Raw genomic sequence first — 17,510 nt, 5'->3', positions numbered from 1 at the left:
TGCTTCCTGGCAAGAAAAGATATTGATTACAAAATAAATTGGAACAACATACCACACCTTAAGTAAATCAGTTTTAAAATAAGACTTCTGAAACTAAAGGACAGTACAGAATTAAAAGTGTTAGCTCATAACTTTAAATTCTGTTGATTACTGAGGTTTAGGGACAAAATGACTGTCAAACAGCTAGAGCTAGTTATGAAATTTTACAGATTATTTATTTAAATAGAACACCGAGGCTTTTTAAGTGATTAATGAAAAATTAATGTTTAACATGAGAATTTAGGGACCCTAAATTAAAAAAAAAAAAAAAGCAAAATAAAATAAAAAGAAAAGGAAAAAAGTAACTAGTTTGAATTCCACCTGTTTTTTATCGGTTATATATTAAAGAGAAATTAATGAATATTAAAATTTTATTTGATTTATTTACCTTTGCAAATGAAGATCGTTTTAAGGGTTACGCATCCTCTGCCACGGATGAAAGCGACCTCAATTAGTCAAGTCAGAGAGTCTTTTAAGCTTTGTGCTATTTGTTCCCATCATGGTTCGAAGTTCTCATTTAGGAACCAAAATTCTTTTAAATTCCAAAGTTGCACTAGTGAAAAAATGCTCAACAAAATCAAAACTAGTCACATTTTTTCCAGAAAACTCAGACTCTAGTTTAAAACCATTTTAAATACATTATTTTTTTTCTGCATAGTTTTATTGTGGCAGTTAAGCAAATCAATACCATTTGAGTCCTTTAGACAAGCATTTAAATCCTACCATCATATAGTCAAAAGTATATTTAGTTTTTATACCAAATTTTAAGACAAACCATAGAGTGTTTGCCAACCATTTATAGGTATCAGCTTTAGATTTTTTTTTTTTCTGTTTACCGCTATTTATATGTTTTTTTTTTAGGAAAATTCATAAATTACTATTTCACACACACTTTTTCTTTCAAAAGTTTATTAGTATTAAGCAACAGTAAATTTTGCTCAACACTACAGTACATTTCAAGACTTATTACAAAAAGATACGACATTATTTGCAATTGTGATTTTTCGCTTGTTTTTGTCATTTATGCAGATTTACAAGAAAAAAAAGTAACAAACTGTTAAAATAAAGCGGCATTAATGTTTCTCAGGAAACCCTTTAAAAAAAAAAAAAAAAAAAGGTTACGCTTATATTAAAGAATGGATTAACATGTTTAGTCAATCTAACTGGTTTAACACTAGTTAATAGTTAATTCATCCTTTTGACCACCTATTTTCAAATACAGACTAGATAACAAGGTTGGTTTACAATGTTTTTGTTCATTTGTTTTTTTTTTTTTTTTCAATGATAAAAAGAAAAAAATTGGTTTAGTTTCAGTCCATCCATTCAGGTTTAGAACGGTTTTAATAAAAAGGGAATGAGCTTTCGTAGAAAAAATTACTTTGAACAGTAAACAGGGCTGGAGAAGGTTTAATTCACGTCAGACTGTACAATCAGTATCTTGCATATGGTTGATCTCTGAAGGCTCCTTTTGTGGCTCTTGAAGAAACGATTTTATGTCTGTTGTTTGCCCAATCTTCTTGCCCTGGTGAACACAATTCATTGTTTTACCAATTTCTAGTTAAAGTTAAACAACACTTCAAAATTATTCTGTTTTAATATAAAAAAAAAAAAACCCTACATGGGAAAATGTAAAGCCTTCTTCGGCCATCTTAGACTTTTGGTGGTAGTGGAGGGAAGCTAGGCATGACTCAAGGTGGATAGAGTAGAGTAGGTACTGTATATCAAGCACTTAAAGCGGAACTTTACTCTCTCAATCGGCATTAACTATTTAAAAAACAGGGACGAGAAGAGGAAAGGTGCCAAAAAAACCTCACCCCCAATGGGATGGGAGAGTTGACTTAACCAACCTCTTCTTAAGAATGGGATTTTAACCACTTGCCGACCGCCGCAAGTACATATACTGCGGCGGTCAGCCCCGGCCAGGCAAAGTGACGTATATATACGTCACTAGCCTGTCACCGGCTTGTGAGCCAATAGCGGGCGAGCGTGCGCCCGCTGAGGCGCGCGCCCACCGCCACCTTCTTTGGCCCTCTTAGACTTTTGGTGGTAATGGAGGGAAGCCAGGCATGACTCAAGGTGGATAGAGTAGAGTAGGTACTGTATATCAAGCACTTAAAGCGGAACTTTACTCTCTCAATCAGCATTAACTATTTAAAAAACAGGGGCGAGAAGAGGAAAGGTGCAAAAAAAACCTCAACCCCAATGGGATGGGAGAGTTGACTCACCAACCTCTTCTTAAGAATGGGATTTTAACCACTTGCCGACCGCCTCAAGCAGTCAGCCCCGGCCAGGCAAAGTGACGTATATATACATCACTAGCCTGTCACCGGCTTGTGAGCCAATAGCGGGCGAATGCGCGCCCGCCGCGGCTCGTTCACTAAGGAGTCAGTGCGTGTGACTGGCGGACATCGCACTCGCCGATCGTCGGTAGAGAGGGAGAAAGGCAGGCGGCTAATGTAAACAAGCCGCCTGTCATTCTCCTCTGTGTAAAAATGGAGATCAGACGGTTCTACTATGTAGAACCGTTGATCTCTGTTTTTACAATAGTAGACCTGTCCCATCACAGTTAGAAACACGCCCCTAGGACACACTTAACCCCTCCCTCTCCAATACAGTTAACCCCTTCCCTGCCAGTGTCATTTTTACAGTAACAGTGCATATGTATAGCACTGATTACTGCAGTAATGTCACTGGTAACCCCAAAAGTGTCAAAAATGTCAGTCAAGGGTCCGATCTGTCCGCTGCAATGTCGCAGTCCCGCAAAAAAAAAATCGCAGATCGCCGCCATTACTCGTTAAAAAAAAAACCACCAAAAATCTTTCCCTTTGTTAGTAAACGCGATAACTTTTGCGCAAACCAATCAAAATACGCTTTTTGCGATTTATTTTACCAAACATATGTAGCATAAAACAAATATGCCGAAAATGTTAAAGAATTTTGATTTTTACATTTTTTTGGGGGGAATTTCATATGAAAAAATTTGAAAAATATTGATATCTTTGCAAAATTTACGCTCCTTTTTTTGTTTATAGTGCATGATCAAAAAATCGCACAGGTGATCAAATACCACCAAAAGAAAGCTCTGTTTGTGGGGAAAAAAAGGAATTCAAATTCGTTTAGGTACAGCGTCGCATGACCGCGCAATTGTCCGTTAAAGTCACGCAGTAAAAAATCGCAAAAAACCCCCTGGTCAGGTAGGGGGTAAAATCTTCTGGGGCTTAAGTGGTTAAAGGCTGTGAAGTTGTCATTAATCATCATACAACATATTCTTAAAAGCACATCTTTATTGATTTCATCAAATAGAAGATAAAAACAGGATCTTTTATCTTCTATTTGATGAAATCAATAAAGATGTGCTTTTAAGAATAAGTTGTATGATGATTAATGACAACTTCACAGCCTTTTAAAATCTTAAGAAGAGGTTGGTGAGTCAACTCTCCCATCCCATTGGGGTTGAGGTTTTTTTTGGCACCTTTCCACTTCTTTGTCCCTGTTTTTTATGTTTTCACTTAGGGATATGGCTGTAAATGATGGTCCTTAGAACCGATATCTCTCTATCTGTTTACAGCTTTAACTATTTGTAATCTTTATGTTGCTATCCTTTGTAAATAGAAAGAAAGGTATATTATATTTACTTGTGTTAATGTTTTAGTTGCTTACCGGTTGCTGGCCTAGGCCAAAATGAATGTGTCCTCATGAGGACACATGTCTGCTTGCAATCAGCAATGAATAAGCACATGGTGTGAAACGCGTTTGCTGCTATCCTGTTTGTCTTGCGCATGTCGATGTTGGACTTTTTGATTTGAAGAAATAAAACTCAAGTTTCTACTTTCCTGAGACTGGAAGTGCCACTTTCTTTCTACATGCATATAGGCCAAAATGATCTCATACATCCCAGGAGTCTTTATGAGAACTTTTTTTTTTCTATTATCTGGAGGAGCGGAGGAGGGGTTTTCTCAGCTAAGCATGCCCTCCTGCCTGCAAGCCTAAGCTGAGGGCAGATGGATTCCAGGAAGTAAATGTTACATGAGTCATCTGCCCTTACTCAAGATGGCCATAGCTAGACATCTTAGGGGGTGCTTTTTTTAAAGTAATTTCTCAACAAATAAAGCATAGAAGGATGGCTGAGTTTTCTTTTAATATTAAAAATTATTAAATATAATTTTCTGTTTGTGGTGCTCAGTTTCAGATAAGTTCCGCTTTAAGATAAGGGCCAAATTCTTCTAATAAGAGACTCAACAGAGAAAAAAAATACTACAGTACCTTAACTTCAAATTAATATAGTTTACACTTTTTAAAAAAAAAAATTAGTACCTGGTTTAATACAATATGAAATTTGCACTTTAACGACAATCTTTCAAGAAAAAAAAACATTTTCTGAGGTTTTCTTAATTAAAAAAAAAAACTTTAAATATACATTTGCATATTTCATTTGAAATCTGTAAACTGCTTTAACCTTGTAAAACTATTTCCAATGCAATCGCCAACTCTCAAATCCTAGGAAGCTTTCATATTCAAATTATAGAATTTCCCGATACTGAGAACTGTTCCTGCCCCTCTTTCTTCTTTTGCATTCCCACTGGCCTATACAGCTGCCTATCATATCAATGGGTCAATAGGAAGAAGGAGGAGGGCAGAAAGGGCCAGCCCTTGACACTACGACTAGATGTTGACATTTGCATAACAGTGTGCCACAGGTTTTGATGACAAAAAGGTTCTTGAGATGGTCTTCAAAGCCAAAACCAAACACCACCTGTGCCTGTAATTGATTGCTAGGCGTTTTACAAGTTTTCAGATTTGACAAGTCTACTTAATGGTGCATACAACAGCTGGAAGCCAAATTTAATAGAAGGGATACATGGGATGTAAGTAGGCCAAAAACCCCACTTTGACATGTCTGAATTAGAGGAGATGAATGCAGACACAGGCACAAGATACGCCCTCCGGCACAAACAGTTCGTAAAAACAGGAAACTGGAAATTCTCATCTTACATATTTGTGTATACATAGAAATGCAAGCTTGTTCGTTTAGGATGTTCATTAGCTTCATCCCCACGCCCTCTCCCATTGAAGGTTGTCACCAGAACAAGAGGTGAATTACATTTTTTCCACTTTCTGGTGACATTTGTGAAAATTTGGATCTTTGCTTAATTTTGAGAAATGACCAGGTTGGAAGACAATTTTCCTTAGAGCAGGCAAGGATTCTAAGCCTTCTCCAGCCTTTGAGAAAATGGTTAGGGTTATAGTTCCTATCACTGCACGGTAAATGTATTTCAGCTAAAAAAGGGCAGGGCAATAGTCAGCATGTGGTGATTTCATGCTACTAAGCACAAATAATATAAGGCTTACCAGGGCATTTTGTCAGCAGGAATGCGGGGGAACAAAGTTACGGCACCTCCAGCACTGAATGTATGTAATGGCAAGGGGTGCTGGGGTGGAGTGTGATGGAAGGTCTACTGATGCTGGCTGTTGGGGGATCTATTGTTGCTGGAGAGTATTCAGTTTTGTGTGGTGGCCTATTGTTGCTGGTGGGGTCAATTGTTGTTGCAAGGGATCTACTGTTGATGGAGGGGTCTATTGTTCCTGGCTTCTGAAGAGTCTATTGATGCTGGCTGCTGGGAGATCTGTTCTCTGAGTCAATTGTTGCTGGAGTGATATTTTGTTGCAGGGGTCCAAAGTTGCTGGGGAGGTCTATTATTTCTGGAGGAATCTATTGTTGTTGGGGGTGTATATTGTTGCTGGCAGCAGCGGATCTATTTTACTGCTTTTCTTGTTATCACTACCAAATTCCATACAAATTAATTAGCACGACATAATGATACTTGGCTTTGTATTCTCTAAATGAGGCAGTGCTGGGAGGTTGGTAGGGGGTGGTACTAAGGGACGGTGCTAGGAGGTGGGTAGGAGCGGAGACAAGAAGTGACTCAGAAGGGGGAAGTTCCTGTACCTATTCTCTGAGAAAAAAAGCCCTGAGGCTTACTAAACCTTTAACATGGTCATCTTGCCATGCAAGCAGATCTCTCATAGATACTGACAAAAGATTAGAGATCTGCATGTTGTCACCAAGATTGTTTGTATAGCTACACACTTTATTTTTAAATCCGATTCCAGTGACATTACACTCCTTTTATGGAGATATTAATAATACCCTCAATAATTGTAGCTTTTCCAAGTCATTTGGACTGGTATTCTTCTAGGGTGAGGGACATTGAGTGTGTGGCCTTTTTGCTATGTTGATTAGAGTCAATTTATCACTCAACATCAGGGTTGTGAGGAAGAGGTTCAACATAAGTTCCTCTCCTTCAAGGGGTGGCATGCACTAACTGAAATTTACTAATTGGCCAGACATGGGAGATATTCATCTGCGTAGATCAGTTTGATTAGGCACAAAAAAGGCAATCTGGGTGGATGTCAAATACTTTGGCTCATCCAAGCTACAATGCATGCCATTGCATGGGAGCTTTATACACATACCAAAGCAGTCCTTAAGGTGCAAATGTAGTCAAACTTTCTTTTTAGATTTGGATGGAGTAGAGAGGGATTAGAACACATCTCAGGTTTGACTGCCATCTCTGCCCCCATTGGGGATATTCTCTGTTTGCCTTGATGACCAATTCACCGAGAGTAAAAGTTAAAGAAAATTCCAGATTTTGAGTTACCACCAGAACAGTAATAGAAGGGAAATCTCTCAAATCTTTCTTTCAATGGGTACAGGAGTTTTGGTGACAACTGTCAAAGAGGGGGGACATTTTGGAGAGATGTTACTGTTGTGACTATGGGGTAGAAAGCAAAGGGAAATCTCCCCATCATGGCTTACAGGAGAAAAAGTCTGGAGGAATTCATAAACATGTTTAATCTCCCCAGGTAACATAATAAAATATATTTAGAAGGAAACTATCTCCAAATGTCTTTAAAATCCAACTATGTTAAAAACACTACTATGAAGCAACTGCCTTAACCCCTTAATAACTAAAATATAATTAAAAGCCTGTTCACAGCTTACAGTCATGTCAAATTGCACAAAAGTCATGCAAAAAACAAATCAGCTAGAAATTAAAAAATAAATTATAGCTGGTATATGCTTTAATAAAGTTAATACAGTAGTCTGTAGACCTAAGCTACTGCAGTCTATCTACATATATAACATTACCTAACAGCTTCTTAATGATACACAAAATAATAAAAGACTTACCATATGAGTCATATGATTCCTCACCAATTCCATGTCTGTATTCATAATAATCTCCAGTGCTGAAAAAAAGGGAAAAATTGAATTCAGATGAGGTCCTAGCAACAGTCATGTTTTAGAGGTTTGGTCACATCAAAAAGATGACATATTTTTAGTGTATGTACAGTTTGTGTTTCCAGGCAGAGGATCCAAAATGCTTTAGACCAAATTCTTACATCCATCTGGAATGTATACTATATGGACAATATTTGTGAACAACGGACTATCAAACCTACTATATGGCCAAGAGTATTTGAACTCCCTCCAAATGAGTTCAGGTGTTTCCATTTAAGAAAGTATAGCATACAACAACATTTTAGACAATTGTGTACTTCCAAACTTGTGGCAACATTTTGAGGAAGGCCCTTATCTGCTCCAACGTGACTGTCTCCTGTGTACAAAACGAGCTCCATAAATCCATGGTTTAGTGAGTTTGGTGTAGAAGAACTTGAATATCTTGCATGGCCCCCTAGCTTAACCCTACTGAACCTCTTTGGGATAGGGTTAAACCCCGAGTACTTGACCTCGCAAATGTTCTTTTGGCTGAATGGTCTCTACAGTCATACTCTAGAATCTTGTAGGATGCCTTCCCAGAAGAGTGGAGGCCATTGCAGCTGCAAAAAGGGGGATCAACACCATATTAATTTCCACTGTTTTGGAATGGGATGCCCAACAAGCTTGTATAGGTGTGATGGTCAGGTGTCTACAAGCTTTTTCCCAAATATTGTACCACATTTATTTTTCTGCCCCCAGCCCAATGGTTCAGCTTGGATGTTATTTATCCTTGTCAACATTTCCATTCTTACTATTTGTATATGTTTCAATGGTTCAAAGCCCAAATAAACTTTAGCTTAAATCAGCTAGATGCATTTAAGCTGGATCAAAACAAAGGGTGGTAAAAATCTTACATTTTTTCTTTTCTTTAGAAAGAAGCCACTCTTTCAGAGTAGAAAAATCTGTCCCCTGCCAACATGCTGCAATGAAGAAGCTTGCTCTCTGTGAAGAAGCAGTGGTTCCTCTACAGAGGTCCAACACACCTCCTATTAAAGCCCCGTACACACGAGTAGAAATTCGGCCGGGAAATTTCATCCGACGACCGATCTGCCGATTTTCGGCTTGTTAGTATGGTGCTTCTGACAACCGACTCAGACTTTTCGGCCGAAAAAATCCTGGTGTTCAGGCTATATAATTTTTGTCGACCATCAAAACACGTCCAATTTTCGTCTCATTAGATTTCCATGGGGAAAAATCTTATGAGCAAGACTAGGCATGCTCAGAGATGAAAGAACACAAAGAAAGCAATCCAACACATGACATCACTTCTTAAGTAGAACTCTGTCGTGCGGGAAAATTTGTGTGCAGTCTAGAGCACATTCCAACCAACAGACACCACTCTGGACAAAAGACGGACGACCGGTCGGCGGAAATTCGTTGCGTGTGTACGAGGCTTAAATCAGAGCTAGAGCTCCCCAGTCAGCAGGGACCATTAGATTGACTGATTGTTGTGCAATAGCTTTGATTCAGCAGGATGTTGCTGGACCTCTGCAAAGGCAAAGAAACAACTGCTTTCACACAGAGAGCAAACGTTCTTCTCTGTGGTATGCAAACTTTGACAGCCTCTGATTTGATACATCAGTAATATATTTAGCCAATTTAAACTGACAGTTCAATTGAAATTTAAAAGTAACTGCAAAAAATGTAAATAAAGTCCAACTCTGTGAAACTTGAAAATTCCTACTTGTAGTGGGACTGTGCTTGCGCTGCATGAGTTAACTACTTGTTTAGAGAACAAGGGTTTGTTGTATGGGCGCTTCCTTGGAATACAGCAGGCTTTAGGTGAGACACTGCACTTCGGCAGCACTGGATAGGAGAAGCTGCTCTAGGGTACCTAGAGGCGCCTCTAAGTGCAGTAGGCTCTGAGTATTTATTAGGTTAAAAGTATAAAAGCACTCAGATTTGGTAAATGTGACATGGGCATAGCAAAGATCTGTCTGAAGTCTTCCTACCCGCTGTGCTGAGTGGTTGCAATGAGGACATCCGTTGAATACGCTATTGCAGAATATCTTTTTGGGTCTCTTTGAATATTATTTCGTGCTGGATGTGCGTTTTTTTTTATTTATTTATTTATATGTGTATGTATGTGTATGTATATATATGTATGTATATGTATGTGTGTATGTTTTAATATATATTTTTATACATTTTTAAAATATTTTTAACATGGTAATACAGTATTCACATGTGCGATAATTGTGCAATGGTTACCAGCTTTCAGGGGTATGCACATGCTGGTATCAATTTCCTATTCATTTATCTTCTGCCTGAATGCACCTGTCCCATTTAATAACGATTTCAGTTGCCTATATAAAATGTCCTTTTACCTCCAGCGGGTGGAGGTCTGATGAAGGAGCTGAGCTCCGAAACATGTAACCGCCCACCACCCGCTCTATTGGACACCAGCCGCTACATCCACACCCTGCCTTCAGGAAATCTCATGCCGACCAGGCTGAGACACAGGCGAAAGGATGCATCTACAGGAAGCGGATCACCGGATGTCCTCATTGCAACCACTCAGCACAGCGGATAGGAAGACTCCAGACAGATCTTTGCTATGCCCATGTCACATTTACCAAATGTGAGTGCTTTTATACTTTTAACCTAATAAATACTCAGAGCCTACTGCACTTAGAGGCGCCTTGTTTTTTTATCTTTAACTACTTGTTTAGGTCTAGGGGGCATGGAAAAGAAAATTTACTTACATAAACCTACAGTCCTCTGTGCTTCTACAGTCCTTGCAGAGATTCCCCAACCCCCACTCCCTCCCATGGTCAAGGTCTTGATGTCATTAGGACTCATGCATGACTCATAGCCATGTGATGATGCTGAGGGGCATTCCACCACCACAAAGGAGCAGAAGATCAGGTAAATAAGATGCGCAGCCCCACTGCAAGGAGGAATTTTCTGATATTCTGTAGTTGCGCTTTAATAAATCGACAGAATATATCAAATAATTTTAATGAATTTGAGGATAATTCATTTGACAACAGTTATATTGCAAGCCATGACAATAACGAAGCTTAATTAGACAAGAGAAAGAACCTGGCATGACATTCTACACTCTTTAGAAATACCAAAATGCAAACATCATTATCACAGAGATGATCGGAGTAACTGCTGGCCCATTTTGTTGCGTACAACCTCGTAGTGTATAACCTACATCTGCTTACAGGACTTCAGCCCTGACAGGTTAACATGGCAGCATCTGTCAAGTCTTAGAATTGCCCATTATAAGTGTCTCTGTAGCCATTTCACTGCCATTAAGCAGATGGCAATGCTAAATCCAAATGATGTACTGCAGCTCTCCGATGGGCCTCACATTTTTATAGTAATTTTTCAAGCCATTGGGCATAAATCTTTCAGAGAACATAAACCGATTAATAGACAAACATTTCTGTTGTGTTACATTGGTCCATACGGTCTTCACAAACGGGATGTGTATCATAAGATGGCCGTATGGTGAACTTTGTGGGTAATGTCTAGAATAGAGTGATTTACAGCATCCTAAAAGCCGTCTAATCCGTAACACTGAATTGTTTACTGAAATTCGAAAAATACCGGCCTTTAAACATTCTATGCGGAAAACAAAGCTGGCTTAATATGCTCAATGTGGGGAATTGAATTGAAAACTTTGAAAAGAACCAGAATTACATGTATTAGTCTTCATTTCCATCCCCATGTGTCTCTGGGGCCCCCAATGAATCCAAGGCACAAGCTGCACATGGGGACTTGACTTCTATCAAAGATTAGGCTTAGCTTCAGGAAAGCAGCTAAATATATAGATGTATTACATATATAATGCTTTTTTAGCTTACAAAGTATGGGGTTGTATCAAAAGAAATTTTTATTGTAAGCATACATAGGTTGTTCAAATTTCACGTGTTGAAAGAGTAACTCTTCCATAGTGATTCTTCGATTTCTTATTTATCATTGCAAGTAAATAATGGATTCCAAGTAGAAGCCGTCATTGAGTTCTTGGCAATGGAGGGGTCCAAGCTGTCCAACATCCACAGAAGGTTACTGAAAATTTATGGAGATGACCACACCTTGTCTTTGTTGTCTCTTGCCAATGATGTCATCTCCGTATGCAATCTGTAGCCTTCTGACAGCCTACACCCCTCCTTCTTCAAGAACTCAATGATGGCATGGTGCTTCTGCTTGGAATCCATTACATACCTACAATTATAAAATGAATAAGAAAAAGAGGTACTATAGTGGAATAATTACTCTACTAAAATGAAATTTTAATGACCTATGTAAGTTAATAAAAATGTTACGCCCACTTTTGCATTACTTTTGGTACAGCCCTCGTATTTTTATTTCTGTCTATCCAGCCCATTTACATAGCTCTGGAGTTCAGCTTTAAAATGTATGTATTGCCATTTTTTTTAACTTTACATTTTGGATAGAAAATTAAAGGATAAAAACCTCCATCACATTGTTTTATGCTGTCTGTGTATTGTTGGGAAGATATCCCTCGCTTCCTATGCCACAAGTGATAAAGGAAGTTAGACGAAGTCTCTCAAAATGAGGGGGATTCTTCATAGACAGTTGTCACCAGAAAAGGTGTGTCCACTGGAAGATCTCCTTTCCGTTCCTGTTCTGGTGACAACTTTAAAATTTTGTATTACCCATTACATTTTGTCAATGGTTACCAGTATTGGTGAATCACCTCAACGGGGACACCAGGAGCACAGACCACCCAACCCTTCTTAACTATATCTAAAACTATGGAAAAAAAAAGTTTTGCCTTTACATACACTTTAAACTCTGTCCTTCCTAGTGCAAAGCCCTGACTCTGCCAATCAACTGTCAATTGCCAGAACTTTAGTGGCCAGTAGAGATCCTGGTATTTTACATATAAATGGTGCAGTAGGATTTAGCACTAAATATGGGACATTATCCTACTTGGGCAGAAGTCATGGCCCCAAGTATAGCTTGGGCATAAGATCCAAGAGTTCTCTAAAGGGATTGACCTAAAGACATTCGCAGCTACCTGCAGAGAGGAGGTGCTTTCACTTCAAGAAAATTTTAGGCCAAGTTCAGATCACTTTTCACCAACATGTAATTAAATACTAAAGAAAATAGGGCAATTTTAGGGATTCATGTGCAGGTAAAGCTTTGCAATCCATCAGGCAATATCCTCTGTATTGGGAAAGAGCGTGTGACCAATACCTCAAAATAGCTCAAAAGTGCAATAAAAATGCATTAGGCCTATTCAGGTCGGTGCTGAAGTCCATAGTTTGTGAAAAGGCTTCGTGTTTACTGTATGTGGCTTGTGCTGCCAGGTGCTGCGTACAGGCAGTCCATTCCTGTCAAATGAATGCAGAGACACCCTGAACACAGCTGCTTGTCCCGATTTGAAAGCTGTGTGGGTGAGCAGCCCTGAATGCAAACATTGTGAGTTTGGGGTGCTCATCGGCATGGCTGCCAAATTGGGATAAGCCATTGTGTCCATGCAATCACTGCATACCCATAGATATGAATGGGCTGCCTGCACACAGCACCTGGTGGCTTCAGCCACATAAACATATGGCCCATTCCCGGCCTAAGTGTCTGTGATGCCTTAAACACATAAAACTGAAGAAAACACTGAGCTGTGATGTGATGTGTACAACCAAAAACAAATCACTTCAGAGGCAACCAGTTGTTATAAGATCAACATGATTTAACAAACAGACTATACTCAAAACAAAACAGCATTTATTCCCAATATTGTAAATACCGGTATATAATATATATATATATATATATATATATATATATATATATATATATATATACTAGGGATCAACCGATATCGGTTTTTCGGTGACGATACCGATATTTTGGCCATTGCATATCGGTATCGGCTGATATGGGCCAATATTTTTAACATTTAAAGTTTTGCAAAATAACCACAATTTCCGACACAAATTTGGCTGGCTAGCACCCTGTGGTGGATGGCTCGCTGGCACCCTGTGGTTGGTGGCTGGCTGGCACCCTGTGGTGGGTGGCTCCCTGGCTGGCACCCTGTGGTGGCTGGCTGCCTGGCTGGCACCCTGTGGTGGCTGGCTGCCTGGCTGGCACCATGTGGTGGGTGGCTGGCTGCCTGGCACCCTGTGGTGGGTGGCTGGCTGGCTGGCACCCTGTGGTGGGTGGGTGGCTGGCTGGCACCTTGTGGTGGGTGGTTGGCTGGCACTTTTTGGTGCGTGGGTGGCAGGCTGGCACCTTGTGTGGTGGGTGGCTAGCTGGCACCCTGTGTGGTGGGTGGCTGGCTAGTACAGGCTTAGGGCTTGTGGCTGGCTAGCTGGTACAGGCAGGGCCTGTGGCTGGCTGGCCGGTACAGGCCTGTGGGTGTGTGGGTGGCTGGTTGGCTGACACCGGGCAGCTGTGGGTGGGTGTATGTATGTGGCGGCTGTGTTAAACACACTGTGTGCACTCTACACTCACTGTCCCGAGACTCCCCGACTCCAGGGAGGGTGCCCATGTTGACCCGTGTCCACAGCCAAAAGTGCCTACAATGAGCACATGAACATCAGGACTGGACCACGGAGGAAAGGAAAAAGGTGACCAAGTCTGATGAGTTCAAAAATGGTTTGAGGAACACAACAATGGGTTTGAGGTATTGACTTGGCCTCTAAATTCTCCAGCTCTCAATCCAATCAAGCATCTGTGGGATGTACTGAAAAAACAAGTCCAGTCCATAGATGCCGCACTTGCAACCTACAGGATATAAAGGATCTGCTACTGATGGTTTGGTGCTAGATACCACAGGATACCTTCAGAGAACTAGCGGAGTCCATGCCTCGATGGGTTATGAAGGGTGGTCATAATGTTATGGCTGATCGGTGTATATAAACACACAATTCTGAATCTTATTTAAATCATAACACATAATTAACACATTAAAACTCAATTTTAGCCTTTAGTAAATTAAATCCACTGAGTGAAGAAGGTTTTTAAAAGAGAAGAAAGGGGTTTGGATTTTTTTTAGATTCAAACTTACCTAGCTGGATGCAGCATCAGTCCAGTGCTGCATCTATCCCCCTCCGGCTCTACCGCTGAGAACTGAGTGATCAAACACCACCAATCGCTCAGTTCTCAGAGCTCCCTATTTTTGTATTATTTTTACACACTTTTATATATGGTATTTACAAATATAATCATGATTTTATTATGTGTCACAATGCATGTTTAATCTTTAAATCCGCTGCTAGGAAGCGAGGTATGACGTTGCTCTGGTCCTCCAAGGCTATAGAGTGGAGTGGGGGCCATCTTGCCCTCACTCGAACCGACCGATGGCTCCGGTAAGTGAGGAAAATGACCAGGAAGTTGCGGGGGAGGGGGGGTCACCTCTCCCGCCACCCATAAGGGTGATCCTGCGGCGAATCCACCCCTGGGACAACCCTTATGTTAAAGCGGACCGTTAAAAAAATACCAGGATTATGGCAGCTATCTGCTGCCATAACCCCGGTATTTAACGTCAAAGTACTGACGTAAACACACGGTGGCCGGTCCGTAAGTGGTTAAATTAGTGATGCAGCCGTCCGGGAGGAGCCCCACACACCTGAGCCCATTTCAAATCTGACAGCTGCTGCAGGAAAGAAGAGTTCCCGCATACTGTCAGAGGGGAGAACATTTTCAGGGTGGGGCCTCTATTTGGAACCATGGTACACCCTAAGGGTCCTTTCACAAGGTCCGCCTCTGTCAGCGGACTCTGTGCTGCTCAGCGGGGATCGATCCGCCAATTCCCGCTGAGCAGGCGGATGACAACTCTGTCGCCGCTCACTGTGCGGAGAGGGAGGTGTCAGATCCCCGCTGTTCTGTCTGTTCTAATCCGATCCGATCCCCTGGACGGATGGAAAATAGGGTTTCCATCGGTTTGGATTTCATGGACAGGATCGGAATCGAATAGCAGTGGGTGTCAGTGGAGATGTCTCCGCTGACATCCGATGCCTCATAGGGATGAATGGAGGATCCGATCAGATCCGCCTAAAAAACTGACAGGTGGATCTGATCGGATCGTTTGTGTGAAAGGGGCCTAAGGCTGGCCATACATTATACAATTTTCTTGTACAATTTTCCTTTAGATTAAGGCCCCTTTCACACTTGTCCACTTGTCATGCGATTTGGGACTGCAAAATCGCATGACAAGTCGTTCTCCATTATTTCCAATGAGCCCCATTCATATCAATGCGAATTGAAGTCGCACCGACTTCAAAGTAGTCCCTGCACTACTTTGGCACGATTTTGAGGCAGAAGACATTCAAGCCCAGTCAAAATCGCGGCAAAAGTTGTGGTAAATCACGCGACTTTGAAGTCGCACAAGTGTGAAAGGGGCCTTACCAAAACAATACAATAGGAGGTCAAACCTAAACACTTTCAATTTGTATGCAATCAGGCAGGCCCTTGCGCTACAAAGTTAAATGGTAAATCTAAAGAAAATTGAACAAGAAAATTGTATGGTGTATGGCCAGCTTTAATATGGTCTTAAGCCCCGTACACCCGTACCGATTGTCGGCCGTAAATATTCGGCCAACGTCCGATCGGCCGATTGTCGGCTTGTTAGTATGATGCTTCCGACAACCGACTGCGACTTTTCAGCCGAACAAAATCTGGTGTGCAGGCTATAAAATTTTTGTAGGCCAACAAAGAACGCCCGATTGTTCGTCAGTCAGTACAGATTTCGGCCAACAAAAGCCAGATGAGCAAGACTGGGCATGCTCAGAGAACAAAAAACACACGGAAAGTAAACCATCACATGACATCACTTCTGCAGTTGGTTGTTGTTGGCCGACAAAATTTGTGTGCAGTCTAGAGCACATTTCAACCAACACAACAACACTGGACAAAAGAGGGCCGATCGTTCGGCCGACAATCGGTACGTGTGTACGGGGCTTTAAAGGTGAAGTTAGCCTTTAAGACCATCAATGACACAGTAACTGATTGAGACAGATGTACAACAACCCGCCAGGAAAAGCATAAAATCTGAATGAGAAGATCCAAGTTATATTTTGCTATGCATAGGGTCAAAAACAAATATGTGTTTACAAATCAAATTCAAGTTCCAACAACATAAGCTTCAATAATAATGTCCATATATTAATCACCTGCATTCTGCCTTCCTAAAGCCATTTTAATGAAAAAAAAAAAAAATAAATAAATAATAGAAAAAAAAAAAAAGATTCTGTTTTCTTAAGGTGGAAAATTTGTTGCTTCAGTGAATGCCACACTTAATTGCTTATACAAGTCCCTAGAGCAGATAGCCTATAAGGCAAAGTGCGCAGGAAGCAGCTTTGAATCTGCACTCATTACGCTAATGAATCTGTGCACTAGCAATGAAATAGTTATAATTTATAAGGGCGAGCAGCTGATGCACCTTACTTACCTCTGTACTTGAGAAGTGTAGTTGTCATCGTAAGACTCGTAACTTTGTTCGTCATATGCCGTTCCATAGCCATCATCGTATTCCTGAAAAAAGAAAACAATATTTAAATGATTAACCAGTTCTGGACCAGAAGGATTTACCCCCTTAATGACCAGGCCATTTTTTGGGATTCGGCACTGCGTTACTTTAACTGACAATTGCGCAGTCGTGCGACGCTGTACCCAAATACAATTGATGTAATTTTTTTCCAACAAACAGAGCTTTCTTTTGGTGGGATTGATCACCTCTGCAGTTATTTTTGTTTGCGCTATAAACAAAAAAAGAGCAACATTTCTGAAAAAAATATATATATTTTGTTCTTTCTACTAAATAACATTAATATTAAAAAAAGACAGATTGGACACCTAACTGACATTTTTTACAATTTTGGGGGGACCAGTGACATTACTACAGTAATCAATGCAAAAAATATGCACTGTTACTGTACTAATGACACTGGCAGGGAAGGGGGCTAACAACAGGGGCGATCAAAGGGTTAAATATGTCCCTAGGGGGTGCCTTCTAACTGTGTGTGTGGGGGGGGTAGGGTGGGCTTGAGACAGAGACCTGTGTTAGAGACACAGAGACCTGTGTTTCTAAATAGGAGGAACACAGGATCCCTGTGTTCATCACTGACAGAACAGCGGTCTGCCGTGTTTACAACGGCAGACCGCCATTCTGTCTTCATGGGAAGTGAACGTGGGTGTCCAGCAGCAATCGCCGCCACCGGACCCACTGATCAGCTTCCCCTGTGGCGAATGGGCGGGCACACGCACC

At 40.8% G+C, this 17,510-nt stretch overlaps 1 protein-coding gene across 1 annotated transcript in view; it reads right to left on the bottom strand.

The window, feature by feature from the left end:
* Positions 1–1,046: 1,046 nt before the first annotated feature.
* The window catches only part of KHDRBS3 (KH RNA binding domain containing, signal transduction associated 3), a 192,931-nt gene continuing 176,467 nt past the window's right edge, over positions 1,047–17,510 (bottom strand). The window contains exons 8-10 of the mRNA XM_082258238.1: positions 16,695–16,777; positions 7,232–7,290; positions 1,047–1,561 (exon numbers count right to left, since the gene is read on the bottom strand). Coding sequence (XP_082114364.1) covers positions 1,470–1,561; positions 7,232–7,290; positions 16,695–16,777 — 234 coding nt within the window. The 3' untranslated portion in view covers positions 1,047–1,469. The remainder of the gene's footprint in view (positions 1,562–7,231; positions 7,291–16,694; positions 16,778–17,510) is intronic.

This window comes from Pelophylax lessonae (assembly GCF_965119305.1).
Source record: "Pelophylax lessonae genome assembly, chromosome: 5".
Classification (NCBI taxonomy): domain Eukaryota; kingdom Metazoa; phylum Chordata; class Amphibia; order Anura; family Ranidae; genus Pelophylax; species Pelophylax lessonae.
The sequence above is the reverse complement of the archived record's forward strand: the minus strand, read 5'-3'. Positions and strand labels throughout refer to the sequence as shown.